Source organism: Camponotus vicinus, unplaced genomic scaffold (assembly GCF_025532165.1).
Source record: "Camponotus vicinus isolate PSW18456_S1 unplaced genomic scaffold, iyCamVici1.0 SCAF_14, whole genome shotgun sequence".
NCBI lineage: Eukaryota > Metazoa > Arthropoda > Insecta > Hymenoptera > Formicidae > Camponotus > Camponotus vicinus.
The window spans coordinates 3,053,537-3,067,565 of record NW_028141950.1 but is presented as its reverse complement, the minus strand read 5'-3'; the positions used below and the strand labels follow the sequence as shown (position 1 = coordinate 3,067,565).

General features: G+C 34.3%; 3 protein-coding genes across 8 annotated transcripts; 2 read left to right on the top strand and 1 right to left on the bottom strand.

Annotated features, from left to right (window-relative positions):
- The first annotated feature begins 40 nt into the window (after positions 1 to 40).
- On the top strand, positions 41 to 3,473 carry Ahcy (adenosylhomocysteinase). The gene is made up of 6 exons (XM_083089148.1): positions 41 to 199; positions 841 to 1,031; positions 1,589 to 1,930; positions 2,269 to 2,484; positions 2,722 to 2,948; positions 3,028 to 3,473. The coding sequence occupies exons 1-6, from the start codon at positions 172 to 174 to the stop codon at positions 3,323 to 3,325; spliced, it is 1,302 nt and encodes a 433-aa protein (XP_082945274.1). The 5' UTR covers positions 41 to 171; the 3' UTR covers positions 3,326 to 3,473.
- Positions 3,474 to 3,635: 162 nt separating this feature from the next.
- Wdr59 (WD repeat domain 59) lies at positions 3,636 to 12,516 on the bottom strand. 6 transcript variants are annotated; one of them, XM_083089143.1, is made up of 21 exons: positions 10,275 to 12,506; positions 9,828 to 9,958; positions 9,664 to 9,713; positions 9,340 to 9,475; positions 8,881 to 9,094; positions 8,671 to 8,804; positions 8,434 to 8,583; positions 8,154 to 8,313; positions 7,987 to 8,066; positions 7,822 to 7,888; positions 7,538 to 7,746; positions 7,204 to 7,467; positions 6,976 to 7,126; positions 6,719 to 6,912; positions 6,257 to 6,396; positions 5,956 to 6,174; positions 5,482 to 5,608; positions 4,894 to 4,923; positions 4,288 to 4,451; positions 3,934 to 4,187; positions 3,636 to 3,856 (listed from the first exon to the last, which is right to left on the bottom strand). In XM_083089143.1, the coding sequence occupies exons 2-21, from the start codon at positions 9,876 to 9,878 to the stop codon at positions 3,717 to 3,719; spliced, it is 2,934 nt and encodes a 977-aa protein (XP_082945269.1). In that variant the 5' UTR covers positions 9,879 to 9,958; positions 10,275 to 12,506; the 3' UTR covers positions 3,636 to 3,716. The 6 variants fall into 6 exon arrangements, 5 of the variants coding, with proteins under 5 accessions (XP_082945269.1, XP_082945268.1, XP_082945270.1 ...); XM_083089142.1 differs by having other exon boundaries at positions 9,828 to 12,506; XM_083089144.1 differs by having other exon boundaries at positions 6,257 to 6,393; positions 9,828 to 12,505.
- Maf1 (repressor of RNA polymerase III transcription Maf1) lies at positions 10,590 to 13,423 on the top strand. Its single transcript, XM_083089156.1, has 5 exons — positions 10,590 to 11,693; positions 11,778 to 11,927; positions 12,088 to 12,375; positions 12,564 to 12,683; positions 12,753 to 13,423. Exons 1-5 carry the CDS (start codon positions 11,611 to 11,613, stop codon positions 12,826 to 12,828), a joined length of 717 nt encoding a protein of 238 aa, XP_082945282.1. The 5' UTR covers positions 10,590 to 11,610; the 3' UTR covers positions 12,829 to 13,423.
- Positions 13,424 to 14,029: the final 606 nt, after the last annotated feature.

Here is a 14,029-nt window from a genome sequence, read left to right as displayed (position 1 = left end):
CCGCGGCGAGACGCGGAATCACCCGGTCACGTGACCGCGCCGGCGACTCGAATCGATCACGTGGTCGGCGCGCTTTATCGCCGGCATTCCGAGCGATAGGTTATCGGACTCGTGCTCTCCTCTCTCACTCGTCCCGCAGCCGCCGAATCGAACGTATTGCATCGAAGCACCATGTCCAACAAACCCGCGTACAAAGTCGGTAAGCGATGATAAGTGAACGAACGAACGACGCGAAAGTTTCAAGAGCGACAATGAACGCGAAACGAACACGTGTTCGCGAAACAACGTGAAGTACTCGCCTTTTCGAGACTGCGAGCGAGATGTCGCGTTCGGTGCGTATTATTGCGTGATTAAATTCGCGCAAAAATATGCAAAATATTTGAATCTTCGGTTTACTTGGAGTGCGTTATTTTTGTCCGATGTTTTTGTCGCTATCGCCGAAAATTTCTAACAGAGTAGTATGATAATTTTTATATAATTACAAAAAATTGTTAAAATAACAATAAGATTAGTTTATTGATGGTATTATATATGATTAATGGTAAAATAATTAGTTCAATTCTTTATACACACTGCTCTGTATATTTTAGAATGCTATATTTTTAATGAATCTCTATTTTCTAATAATTTTTTCTTCTAATAACTTTTCTGTAGAAGTGTGTGATTATCTGTATTATCACATAATTGTAATGATATATAATTATGTATGTATAATGATACATAATTATGTATGTATATATAATTATACATGTAATGATTATGTATATTTTCTATGCTATTCTAATATTTTATCAATAAACTTCTCGACTTGCTTGAAATAAATCTTTCAATTATCAATAGCCGATCTTTCCTTGGCGGAATGGGGTCGCAAGGAGATCACCTTGGCCGAAAACGAGATGCCAGGACTCATGGCCATTAGGAAAAAATATGGGCCATCAAAGGTACTTAAGGGTGCACGGATTGCTGGCTGCCTTCACATGACTGTACAAACTGCAGTGCTGATCGAAACTCTAGTAGAACTTGGTGCAGAGGTAAACATTGAAAAGATGTACTTTTATTTTAAGGGAACATTATAATAAATTAATTGGCATACATGATAATTCTTGATATAATGTCTAATTATAATTAACGATAAATGAAATTTCTGATAATTATTCCAATATTTATATATTCTTAAAGAGCAGATAAAGATATAATGTCATCAATGACTAATTTTCATGTTTTTAAAAGTATAATAGAATTGATAACAGAATAGATAACCTTTTTCTTGCATCACTTAACAGTAAAGGATAATATAAAATAGATATTAGAATGAAAAAAGATTCTGCATTTCAAAAAGTCTTTTGTACGTCTCAACTTGAGAATATGTACAAAAGGCTTCAATAATGTTATAATTATTTAAATATTTTTAAGCTTATCTATTCACAAGAATAAATCACAGCTTTTATTTATACAAGGAAGAAACTGAATACATTTTCCTAAAATAAAAGTTGGTCACATATCTAGAAATACAGCTACTGAAAAATTAAATTTCTAATAATCTAATATTTAGAAATTAAAGTTCAACAAAATTATTCTTGTATCATAGGTGCAATGGTCGTCCTGCAATATATTCAGCACCCAGAATCATGCAGCGGCTGCTATAGCGAAAACCGGAGTACCAGTGTACGCTTGGAAAGGTGAAACCGACGAAGAGTACATCTGGTGCATAGAGCAGACTCTCGTTTTCCGAGACGGTAAGCCACTCAATTTGATTCTTGATGACGGTGGCGATCTGACCAACCTCGTACATACCAAGTACCCACAGTATCTCGAGGAATGTCGTGGTATATCCGAGGAGACCACCACTGGAGTGCACAATCTTTACCGTATGATGAAGGAGGGCACGCTCAAAGTGCCGGCGATTAACGTTAATGATTCTGTTACGAAGGTTTGTGATTATGAATAAGCAAGTTTATGAATGTGATTAGTTCTAACAATATATAATTAGATTCAAATAGTCACCATACTCGTATCAGTTGAGATAATGTGCTATGTGTAAAGACAAGAAATTACGATAAAAAGTATGAGTATATTTTCATTTGAAGAAATTCTAATATAATGATAAAGTAAACATTTACGTTAAATTGTTATATCAGAAGATGATATTTTTTAAAAATCTAAATTTTTACTGAATTAATAAAAATAATTAAAATAAATAATATACACAAACAATGACACAACAAAATTAACTCTATTATTAACTAAATAATTTTATATTTTTGATAGAGCAAATTCGACAACTTGTACGGATGTAGAGAATCATTGATAGACGGTATCAAGAGAGCGACCGACATTATGATCGCCGGCAAAGTATGCGTGGTGGCGGGATACGGAGATGTCGGCAAAGGATGCGCACAGAGTCTCAGAGCTTTCGGAGGTCGCGTTATTATCACGGAAATTGATCCAATCAACGCGCTTCAAGCAGCTATGGAAGGATACGAAGTAAGAAAGATTCCGATTGTAAAATTATATCAAACCCGTGTTTCGATCATTTATTGTGCGTCCCTCTATTACAAATTAATAAATTTCAAAATTAAATGTGAATGTAAAATTGAACATTTCTACTTCAATTTGAGCTATTGCGAGTTTAAATAGATTTATAAACATCAATTTTCCTCCATTCACGCAATTTTCAAAATCATCAATCAAGTATTATTATCACATTCTCGTAATTCTCAGGTAACGACAATGGATGAGGCGTCTACAAAAGGTCAGATATACGTGACCACTACAGGATGTAAGGATATCGTGGTAGGTCGACATTTTATGAATATGCCGAATGATGCTATCGTCTGCAACATAGGGCATTTCGATTGCGAAATCGACGTCACTTGGCTAGAGAAGAACGCTGTGGAAAAGATCAATATAAAGCCACAAGTGGATAGATACCATTTGAAGAACGGCAGGTATGTGTGTATAAGATTATGAAATCGAACGTGAATGAATTTTTATCTTTTATAATGAATTGAATCGTATCGTTCTTAGACACATTATACTACTCGCGGAGGGTCGTTTGGTGAACTTGGGATGCGCGATGGGTCACTCGAGCTTCGTCATGAGCAATTCGTTCACAAATCAAGTGCTCGCGCAGATCGAACTCTGGACAAAATCGGACCAGTATCCGATCGGCGTACACATGTTGCCAAAGAAACTGGACGAGGAAGTTGCGGCATTGCATCTGGGTCATCTGGGCGTAAAGTTGACGACTCTGACACCAGAACAAGCCAAATATTTAGACGTATCTGTGGAAGGACCTTATAAACCCGATCATTACCGATATTAGTCGGAATCTATCACGAGCGAGAAGATTTACACAATCATCGTATAGTAAATTGTTCTTGTTATAATTATACAACTGATTCTTTACAAAATGGGGATTAACAATGTATCCAATTTTATACAATATTGGATTAAATGCATATATATTAAAATTCGTCTCTTTTTGTAATCTCTATGATAACGAATCGATAGTAATTTGTTAATACTTAAAGATTATCTTGATTTTTAATTATTTGATTGTAACTATCTTTCTTTTCATCCTTGATTATAAATTCGCAATTTTCGGAAAAAGAAAATCATATTGATACAACACATAGAACAAAAGAAAATGTATTCTTTTTTTCATAACAATAACTATCACAGATCATAATTATATACAATTTCGCCTATGTTATCTATATTTTAAATAGCATTGAATTCTCTTGCAAGCAATGACAGCCGCATCCCGTAGGACATATCGTCTCTTTAGTAAACCACGCAGCTAAATGCTCAATATGTCCACCGTGACCGCAAAATATGCAGAAATTACTCGCACCTAGATTTTTGGACGACCGAAATCTTAATTTTATATTTCGCAAAAGATATTTATTATTTGTTAGAAGTGGTACGAACCTCTGACTGTGATGTGGCACACAATACATTGAAAACTCAATCCCTTGCAGTTCGCGCACTGTGGACCTTGACTAATCTTATTGCAGAGCCGACACTCGTTCTGCAATTCCACGCCCTTTTGCACATCGAACGGGGACGCACTTAAATGTTTTAATACTTGTGCCCGACCATCCAACAACTCCCATCTGTGTAGTGCTTCAGCATATGATTTCTTGTAACCATCGTATAGTGCCGTATATTTCTCGTCGAGCAATCTGCAAACAAGATATATTCGGTTACATTAAAAATTGAAACATACATAAGCGCAAAATATCAAAGTTTAAAAAATGTTTAATTTATGTTTATATAACTTACTTAATATTCTTCGCCGAATCCCCGAACGTGTCTTGAATAACTTTTAAGTCATCAAGCGATTCTGACCACGAGTTGGACCGATGTTGTTTCTGAAGATTCTGAAAATTCCATCCCTCCATCGTGGTATCTGCTAGATGGATGGTGTGATAAGGCGAGCCACCGGGCTACAAAGAATAATCGAATAAAACAGGTTCATTTATATATAAATAATCTATATTAATGTTAATTATTATTTATATACAAATCTTCCATGATCAGGGTTATCATTAATGAATAATATATATGTGAGCTCTCGTAGATTGTTTATCTATGTGAAATATATATGTATAATTAATCATAGCAAACAGCACACATTGTTTAACCACCAACTGCGATTTGCTACAAGCGATACACATGTTAATTTGTTTTTTTTTTCCTCATCAATCACACCTATACAAGTGTGTACAGGTTTGCATCCAGATTTTAATCAGGCGCAGCGAGCAAATCTGCATGTGTGGCATAGTGACACTTTCCAGTCCGATGCTCAGAGGTGAATGTAAGATATCATATAAGAGAGTCCTAAGAACCAGAAAATTTTGTTTTGAGAACAGAATTCAGAGATCTTACCTTTAACCACCATTTTCCTGTGGAAAGCCTCTATAACAAAACGTAACATATTATATCGTTAGCCATGATGTATGTATAATTGTAGATAACATAAAAGATACGTCGGTATAGTATAATTTATATTTATTACATGTATGAAATAATGTAGACCCTTAAATTAAAATTTTATTTACTGCACGTGTTTTCTAAGATTTTCTTTATAAACACTAATTACTAAATTATTCGAATCATGCTTTCAATATATCCACTAATATCGTTTATAATCAAATATATATACCGTACCGTCGTATTTTTGTGTATCAAATTACAAATACAAATGACAAAACACCATGTATTCCCTCATGCATCGGAAGAAAGAGACATGTGCTGTAAAAAGGTTATAAAGTTTAATAAAAAGGTGTCCTTCTTATTAAATATACGAGGAACGCTTATTGAATAGAAGACAAAGATGTGATCACTAAACATATATACATAATTTTTCTCATTAATTTTGCAGGATATCAGTGCTGCTCCACATTAGGTAAAGTTTTTAACACATGGCACAACTAAATATTTTTTTACTCTCTTTCGCACGAATTATATACTTACACTGACATTCACGGATTTGCTAATCAGCTTGGTTTGTGCAGCATCTGTGTTCTCCGATCGATAGCTAAGTGCGCAGCTTAGCATACCGGCCATTTGAACATCAGATTGGTTAGCATAATGTTGTATTCTGAACAAAAATACAGAATAATCAATTGCAGATTAATACATCACAATTACTCGATTGATAATTAAAATTGCATTTCTATAAAAAGAACATATGTACATATATGCAACAATGTAATTAAAATGTCTTTTAATTAAAGTTAATCTTTTTAAAATCTTTATTTTTTGATTTTTATATCTGTCTTGATGTTTAAAATAAAATTTTAATGGAAAAAAAAAATATATATATCCAATTTATTATATGAATTTAATGTTCTTTTTTTATGTATATAGCTTAAAAATATATGTATACACATATAGTTTTAACACGCAATGACGAGTAATCATGTAAATATTTAACGACATGCTTACAGAGAATGAATTAAGTGTTGGCCCCAGGGATGTAAAGGCCACGGAGCGTCGATATCAGAAGATTGGCCCGATTGGCAAGAGTTGTGCTCGGTATTAGAAGGTGGCTGTGAAATGATTAGGCCAGCTAAACACCAAGTTTGAACTAAATCAGATCGTTCCAGCGTAGCAGCTACGTTTGCGTTATACTGACACATGGCGGGAATATCAGCTGTATTGATTCTATAAAGAGAACAATAAAATATTTTTATAGATTTTTTAAATATGTCGCGACTATCGAACACTATGTAATCATCACACTCACGTGTATTTCTCGGCGAGCTCCTTATTAACGAAGAATAACGATGATATGTCGTATATCATAACCATTGGGTGATAATTTTTAAAGTATGATCGATCGTGCATTCTACCCGTGCCATGCAATCCACGACGGAGATCTTTCTGCTAATGTTAGAATTATTAATATATATATAAAATAATCATGCGCAATTTGCTTTAAATGAGATTGGCACAAATTATTATGAGATGTCAAATTTTACTCAATAACACATATATGTATATACAAATTTATATGAAATAAAATATTGCACAAATAAATTGAAAATCTTTTTTAAATTAATAGAGTATATAAATATATAACAAAAAATACTATTACATTTATTTTTCATTATATTTTTAAGACTGATAAAGTATCAATATTGTCATTTCATAATTTTATAATTCTATTTATGCCACTCTTATTTTTATCGATTCAAATATGCCTTACCCGATCTTGGAAGTAATACGAGCTAATAGACATATTGTCATTGGTTGGTACATAAGAACTTCGGTACATATGCATAAAAGGTTCGCCATTACCCATGCTATTGTCCAAGGCGGACAGTGCCCTGGGCGTTGCGTCTCCCGGTTTCATCAACGATCTTCTCGTATACGAGGGGCGGCCGAAACAAACGAGGATACCTGTAGAATCGAAAAAATACGCCAAATTAAATATCGTAAGATGAGATCGAGCAATATACGCACCTACACAGGAAAACTTGGCGCCGGACGTTCTAGGGAATGGTATATAAGAATCCTGATAATTTGCGCAGATATTGGACGAGCTCAAAAAATTGCTGTTATCCTGCATGTGATACGCCAAGTGACCGCTCTCATCTTCATCCTTCTTGCACATCTGCACACATGATAAAGAGATCAATATTTTTATTCGATTACTATGTTAATTTGACAAAAAATACAAAACTTGCTTACTTGTTCTAGACTTATAATTAGCTGTCGAAGACACGGTTCCAAACACGATCTGTTCTTCCTGACTCGATGCTGAGCGGTTTGCGTGAGAACCTTCAGCAGTTTGGTCATCATCGCGTTGTCGATCGATGTGCCGGGACAAAATTGAAAGGTAGGTTGCGCGCTGCACGGATAATTCACGGGAAAATTTACTTTTAATATCACATTGTAATTCTTCGTGCACGCAGTTATGGTACAACTCCTTTCCGTCGCGTCCATGGCGTTTACCTGGAATAAAGTTAAATTATGTTAATCGCTTCATCATTTTTATCTTATGTAAAATAATCTTCCGAATTACCTCTATATTTGGTATATTCATATTTATCAAAGAAAACTCCTGCTGCAAACTCTTTGGTTGAGTAGGAGATGAGACTTTCTTAGAATTGTCTGGAAAATTGGCCATTTCAGATTGTGGTACAGGCTCGTTCACTTTAGTCGTTATATAATTTATCTCAGGTTCACTCTGGGAAGTGTTAAGCTGTAATTCTTGGACGGATTGCAGAGTTCCTAGAAAGATATCCGTCGCATTACAATTTTCATAAAAATATTGCAATGTGCTTTGACAATCTCTTATACACATACTTAGATTGTTTTCTTCAGAATATTGACTGTAGACTGACAAACCATCTTCGATACCATTACTGCATAACTGAAAATGGCGAGAGAAACGTTACTATTATCTGCAATTTTTATAAATCACGAAACTATATAGACAATATTTTCTATTAATATATAATAATTTCTTACTTTCTTTATAAAGGGATTAATTTTAAATATCCTTAGACACTGATCCTTGGACCATGTAACAAGTTCAAATTCGCTGTTTTCTATAAACAAATAGGAATAGAATAATGTACATATTTTATATTTTTATATTTTTTTTGAATAATTTTTAGCACACATTTGAACTATACCTAATTTCAGATGTCGCCATTGAAATTCGAGTACAACATCTGTGTGGCCTACAAATGTGTAAATTGGCGCACTGAGATTCGAGGTGTTCCATAGCAAAAGACTGTTTTCTCCACGACGCAACTGTGGTACCACTATTGTTACTAAACCTTCCCCAAAAGGCTATAAAAGTTCATCAAGTGATACATCATATGTATGATATATGTTTTGATGTATTATAAGTATCATATAGAAATTATATAGAATTACAATAAATGAGAGTAGTTCAACATGTGTTCTTACTGTATATCTCGCTCTCCACACGGGAGAATTCGTTGTCAAGATACTCTCGGCCCTGCGCGGATTGGTAATATCGAAGATCTTGACGGTGCAATCTTGACTCGATGTTGCCAATTGATTTTGTTGAAAGGGACACCAATCTAAACCGTGTATCTAAAATCACTTTGATTTTGATACTTTTTCACAAAAATTATTCGAGATACAAGTATAACACATAATTATAAATATAATAAAATATACTTTGGTCAAGTGTGCTGTTATATATTGCACAGGACTTGTTGCTTTTCGCTGATCCCATATTTTGACATCTCCATCATGTGCTGTAGCTAAAGTATATAATGATAATGGATTCCAACGCACTTGAGATGATCCTACTGTAAGGAAGATATAAAAATGCTTATTTTTTGTTCCAAAAAGTTTATGCTTCATTTGATTATGCTTCAATCTTACCAACAGCAGACAGAGACAAACATGGTTTTCTGTGATCACGTATGTCCCAGATATGTATAAATGTGTCAATACTGCAAGAGGCAATGATATCTGGTTCTCTTGGATGCCAATTTAGATCGCTAACTACACGCGTATGAGCTTTCAGACTTTGTGTGGTCTGCAATTCATATCCTCCTGCTCCATTAAAGTTCAATATTTCAATTCGTGTGTTACTCTAAAATAAAAACATATTCTTTAAAATAAAATAGGACAATACATGTATCTCTTCCATATCTCTCAAATAATATATCATGAATAATATACCAGCAAACATGACATCTAAAAGTGTCTTAATGATCTATTATGTCATTAAAACATTATTAAGATGTCTTTATAGACATAATCATGTTTGTTGGATAATTTTTGTTGGCAATATCTGTCTATATATTTATATAAAAAAATCTACACATAAAATCTTACAGAAATTGCGCACAAGTGGCAATTTAAATCAGACGGGTTCCATTCGGCAGAGCTAACTTCATATTTACTCTGTCGTTGGAATTTCTTCACCGCATTGACATCCTCATCCAAATGTTTTACTGCCAAATATCTGCGCCTAAAGTAAACAATATAAAATAGTCATGAAAAATGATATAATATAATGATAGATAATTTTTATCGTATTAAACATTTGCAATGCAATTCTTTTAGTTTGAGAAATTAATTTCTTTAACGGTGCAGTAATTCGAGGCGTGCGACATTATTTGCTCCACAAATATTGAGAGTGGGACACCGATTACTTACCCGGCTAACAAAACATAGTTGCCGGTCGCATCCACAGCCATGGTGTTCGCCTAAGTAACAAAAAAGGACACGTAAACACTCGCATTTTCTTTTTTCGTGATAATAAAAATAGCGCTCTATTATTTCTAACGAAAGCTCCTCGCTTTTTTTTTTTTTTTACTGACCTGTAAATCACGATGCTCGGTGACCACATAATCGCTATTCCGTTTAGACATTTTAACAACAAACGTTTGTTATTTACCTCAGCATCATGCGTCGAGGTTAGTCTTATGCCAAACACAGCCTGATGCGCGCGCTGCAATTGAATTAAGCGTACCTACACAACCTTACCATACATTACAAACACATATACACACATATGACGTATGTATGAAAATATTTCGAAATAATCTGAAGCAACATGTTGAAAAAATATCTCGAATTGCTCTCGAGTCGATTATCATTTGTTTAATTATTCTTTCATATCTACGCTCTCCTTCTCTTTCTAAATTTTTAATCTATATCATATTTGTGTAAATCTAAATATAATATCGTGGCTCTCTAATTAATTTATAATAACATTTTATGACATCGAGTGAAAGAATGTAAAAAAAACGCTTTGTTAAAATTACATTTTTCGCGACTTTATTTGTGTCCATATAAAGTCAAAGTATACAGCTGTCTCATTTTAAATACGAGGCCGAGACCGTGTAATATTTCTCTTTTCGGATGAGAAAAACACTGGTCACGGTATCGCGCTCGCGCTGCGAGACGCGTCACTCATACATGCGTGCACTGACGTAACGCGATTGGCCGCACCGTTTCTCATCGCGAGCGAGCGAGAAAGAGAGAGAGAGAGAGAACGATAAGGTCTTGCGCTCCTGCGATGCTATTTCTGTCACATGTATGTATACACGCACACAGCCGTCGTATACGTGTGACATGAGTACATACATAAGTTGCGTATACGTGCGCAGTAACGCTACGCGTCTGACATCGAGTCGCAATTAGTTGGTAAACTGGTGAGGCTCGCGCGCGAAGAAGGTCGAGTGCGAGACGAATTTAACGACACCTAAAGTTAAGCTTGGCTAAAGTTAAGATTGCTACAGCGCTTGAAAGTTGATCTCGACAGTGACCGTGATACTACGTCAACAGTGACAACAATGTCCGTAATTATGGATTGTTTTCGTCAGTAGCGGACGCTACGTGTAAAGCTCTCTCGCTCCTTCCCTACGCGCGAAGCGACTTCTCCCGCTGAGAATTTACGTCTCTCGGAACACCCTCGTTCTGTCACGTAGCTCTGTGCGTGCGCGTTTCGTGCGATCTTCGCCAGAGAGACGATAAAGAACCGTAGAGAATCGGTGAAAGAAGCGAGTGCCTTTGTCTCTCAGTGGGTTGTCTCGCGTCGTTTATTCCCTCCTCCGTTCGCTCTCACTCGCTCTCGTTCAGTCTTCGTATATCCGTCTCTCTCTCTCTCTCTCTATCACGTAACGCAAAGTGTACAAAACAAGGACCCGCTTGCGATTCCTTTGCAAGTCCTTCTCGCGCGTTTGCAGAGTCCGTTCTAGAACTCTATCACCTTTTCCCAAATCCTTGATTAGCTATCTGTAATGTGCAAGTACAGTAAACAAGCCGGGAAGATCACTACGTCGACGATTAATCTCGTACACTCGAAAAGGAAAGGAATCTTCATATACATAAAAGAGATGCCCAAAGACTTGATAAGTCTTCGAAGTCGAAGAAGCTTCTTGACATTTCGCTTATACTGAACAGCTTCGCCATAAGAAAATCTGAAAAAAAAAAAAAAAACCGCTCAAGATTCGCTTGGACAGCGAGCAACAACAGGACTCTTCAGATCACGGAATGTCAACATTGTAAGGCAGGTGGTCTGATTAAGGGAATTAAATACAATTGCCAGCTTGGAGTTCAGTTGTTTACATAATTGGAGTAATCACGATTATTGTCATCATGAAGTTGCTGGAGAATACACGTTTCGAAGCTTTAAACAGTGCCTTGTCCATTGAGACTGGAGATAGCAAGATAATTGCAAGGTAAGATAAACGATACAAGATAAAGATACAAGATTCTTATCTTGAATCAATTTTGAATGTCTATATGCAATTTTATCATTGCAGGATCGAAAGTTACTCTTGCAAAATGGCAGGCAATGATAAACAGATGTACAAACGATTCAACTCGGAGGAGGGAGTTACACCGCACGATTTGCAAGCTTTATCACCGCCGCAAACATTTTTGGGAACCTCTCCAGCTCAGGGATACTTGAGGTACTTTCAAGATACTTGTGTTTGTCATAAATTTCCAATTGTTAAAAATTCTGTTTAATCAATGCTAACAGTTTCATGATTACGTTTGTCTTTCAATAAAATCACAGAGTGCATTCAGGCACAGATTGATATATTATTGATACAATTTTTTTTTAAATAGTCGTAGCGTCTCTGGCGATGAAGAAGGGGCGATTGCACTATGCGATACTATCAATAGAAGGACATTGTTTTACTTGACCACTACGTTAAATTCAACTTTTAATCAGGACTACGATTTCTCGGATGCCAAAAGCGAAGAGTTTAGCAAAGAGCCGAATTTACAGTGTGTAAAGAATGCGGTACAAAGCAATCTCAGTGCCACCGCGAATGAGCATTATCGCGATTTACATGATGCTCTTTGGGCGGCCATCGACGAAGAAATATCGTTGAAGGAATGTGATATCTACAGGTAAACATTCGACGATTGTTTTGTAGAATAAACAAAACGAAATACACACTGTGCAGTTCTGTGAGTCATTATATAAAATTATAATCTGTAATATAAAATTACATTAGAATACATAAGATTAATTATGTAAAACATAAATATAAATTAAATAAGAAATTATATATAATAATAAAGAAATATATTTACAGTTATAATCCAGATTTTGCATCAGATCCATTTGGGGAAGATGGATGTCTATGGTCCTTTAATTACTTGTTCCATAATAAAAAGTTAAAACGTATCGTAGTTTTCACTTGCAGAGCAATAAAGTAAGTATATAGAAGAGATTTTCTTTTTTAATTCTATATACTTAATACATTTTATTCATTGCTCCACAGCCCTCTTTACATACCAGACTCCGGAGTTGGCAGTGACTTTGCTATGGATGAAGATGACGAGGATTGTTATTATTAAATCAAACATATATATATATATATATATATATATATATATATATATATATATATAAGTGCATATATGGTTGCAATCCCTACAAATTCATGATTTTCTTTAGACATATAATAGTAAGAGTATCTGTTTATTTCCAACTCTATGTAATTTTGAATTTTAGTACTATTGTATAATTTTAGTACTATTATAATTTTCATAACAAGTTGGTTAGAACGCTTTTTTTTAAATATTGCAGGAATTTAGGATTTCTATCTGCATATTACTAATAAGTCATTTTATTGTAAAATTTTTAGGAGATAAACATCTTACTTTCATAGTTTATTAAATACGATAGTGACCTGTAATATCTTTTAACGAAATCTCTCATGAGAAAGAATAATTTTTTTTTATATGAGAAGTAGATGCGCACATATATCCTACATATATATTCTATGTAATCTCTGTGTGAAAATTTTATGAATTTATTAGAGTAACCTATAAAGATTTTTCTGTCTTTTTATAGTGTAATTACGTTATCACTCTACAATTGTATGTGTAAACATATATTTTGAGAGCAAACTGTGTGTGCATAATAAAACCCACTGTTATATATATATAATTGTAGGAATTTTTTAATTATAAAAAAATCATGAGTCACTCTACCTACAACTTTTCATATTATTTAAATATAAAATTATTGAATTTATTGCAAAAATTGATACGTTTTTTTTCTTTTTGATTTATTTATTCAATTTTTCGTTGTTAATAAAATATAATAATAAAATAATAATATAAATTTCAAAAATATTGAAGATCTCTATAAGATTAGAATATAGAAAAAGATTAATTAGAAAATTTTTAAAACAAATTTAAATTCAACGCGACTCTTCTGGTTATAATCCAGTAATATTAACCCAAAAGAAAACTAGATCTGGTTACAGAGACAGTGTTCTCTCTGCAGAGACTGCGTACAACCTTCTTGTCACGAAATAACCAACAAATTCTAACTAGCTGCTAAATCTATATTTCGTTATCTTATCACAGTTGCGTATGTTTCATGTTCTATTTGAGCGTATGTATTTCAGAATATACTTTTATCTGAATGTCAGTGGCACAGCAGAGACTTTCTAGAGAGATTCTTAGGTTAAACTTGTTTTGAAAATTCAATATGCTCCGATTTCTGGTATGTAAATACGTATATATATATGATTTTTACAATTTGCAA

Coding starts and splice junctions, on each gene's coding strand:
- Ahcy (XM_083089148.1), top strand. CDS start 172: ATGTCCAACAAACCCGCGTACAAAGTCG. Junction 1,032..1,588: donor TAGTAGAACTTGGTGCAGAG/GTAAACATTGAA, acceptor CTTGTATCATAG/GTGCAATGGTCGTCCTGCAA. Junction 1,931..2,268: donor TTAATGATTCTGTTACGAAG/GTTTGTGATTAT, acceptor TATTTTTGATAG/AGCAAATTCGACAACTTGTA.
- Wdr59 (XM_083089142.1), bottom strand. CDS start 9,878: ATGTCTAAACGGAATAGCGATTATGTGGTCACCGAGCATCGTGATTTA. Junction 7,889..7,986: donor TTAATCCCTTTATAAAGAAA/GTAAGAAATTAT, acceptor CGCCATTTTCAG/TTATGCAGTAATGGTATCGA. Junction 7,468..7,537: donor TGAATATACCAAATATAGAG/GTAATTCGGAAG, acceptor ACTTTATTCCAG/GTAAACGCCATGGACGCGAC.
- Maf1 (XM_083089156.1), top strand. CDS start 11,611: ATGAAGTTGCTGGAGAATACACGTTTCGAAGCTTTAAACAGTGCCTTG. Junction 11,694..11,777: donor GATAGCAAGATAATTGCAAG/GTAAGATAAACG, acceptor TTATCATTGCAG/GATCGAAAGTTACTCTTGCA. Junction 12,376..12,563: donor AAGGAATGTGATATCTACAG/GTAAACATTCGA, acceptor ATATATTTACAG/TTATAATCCAGATTTTGCAT.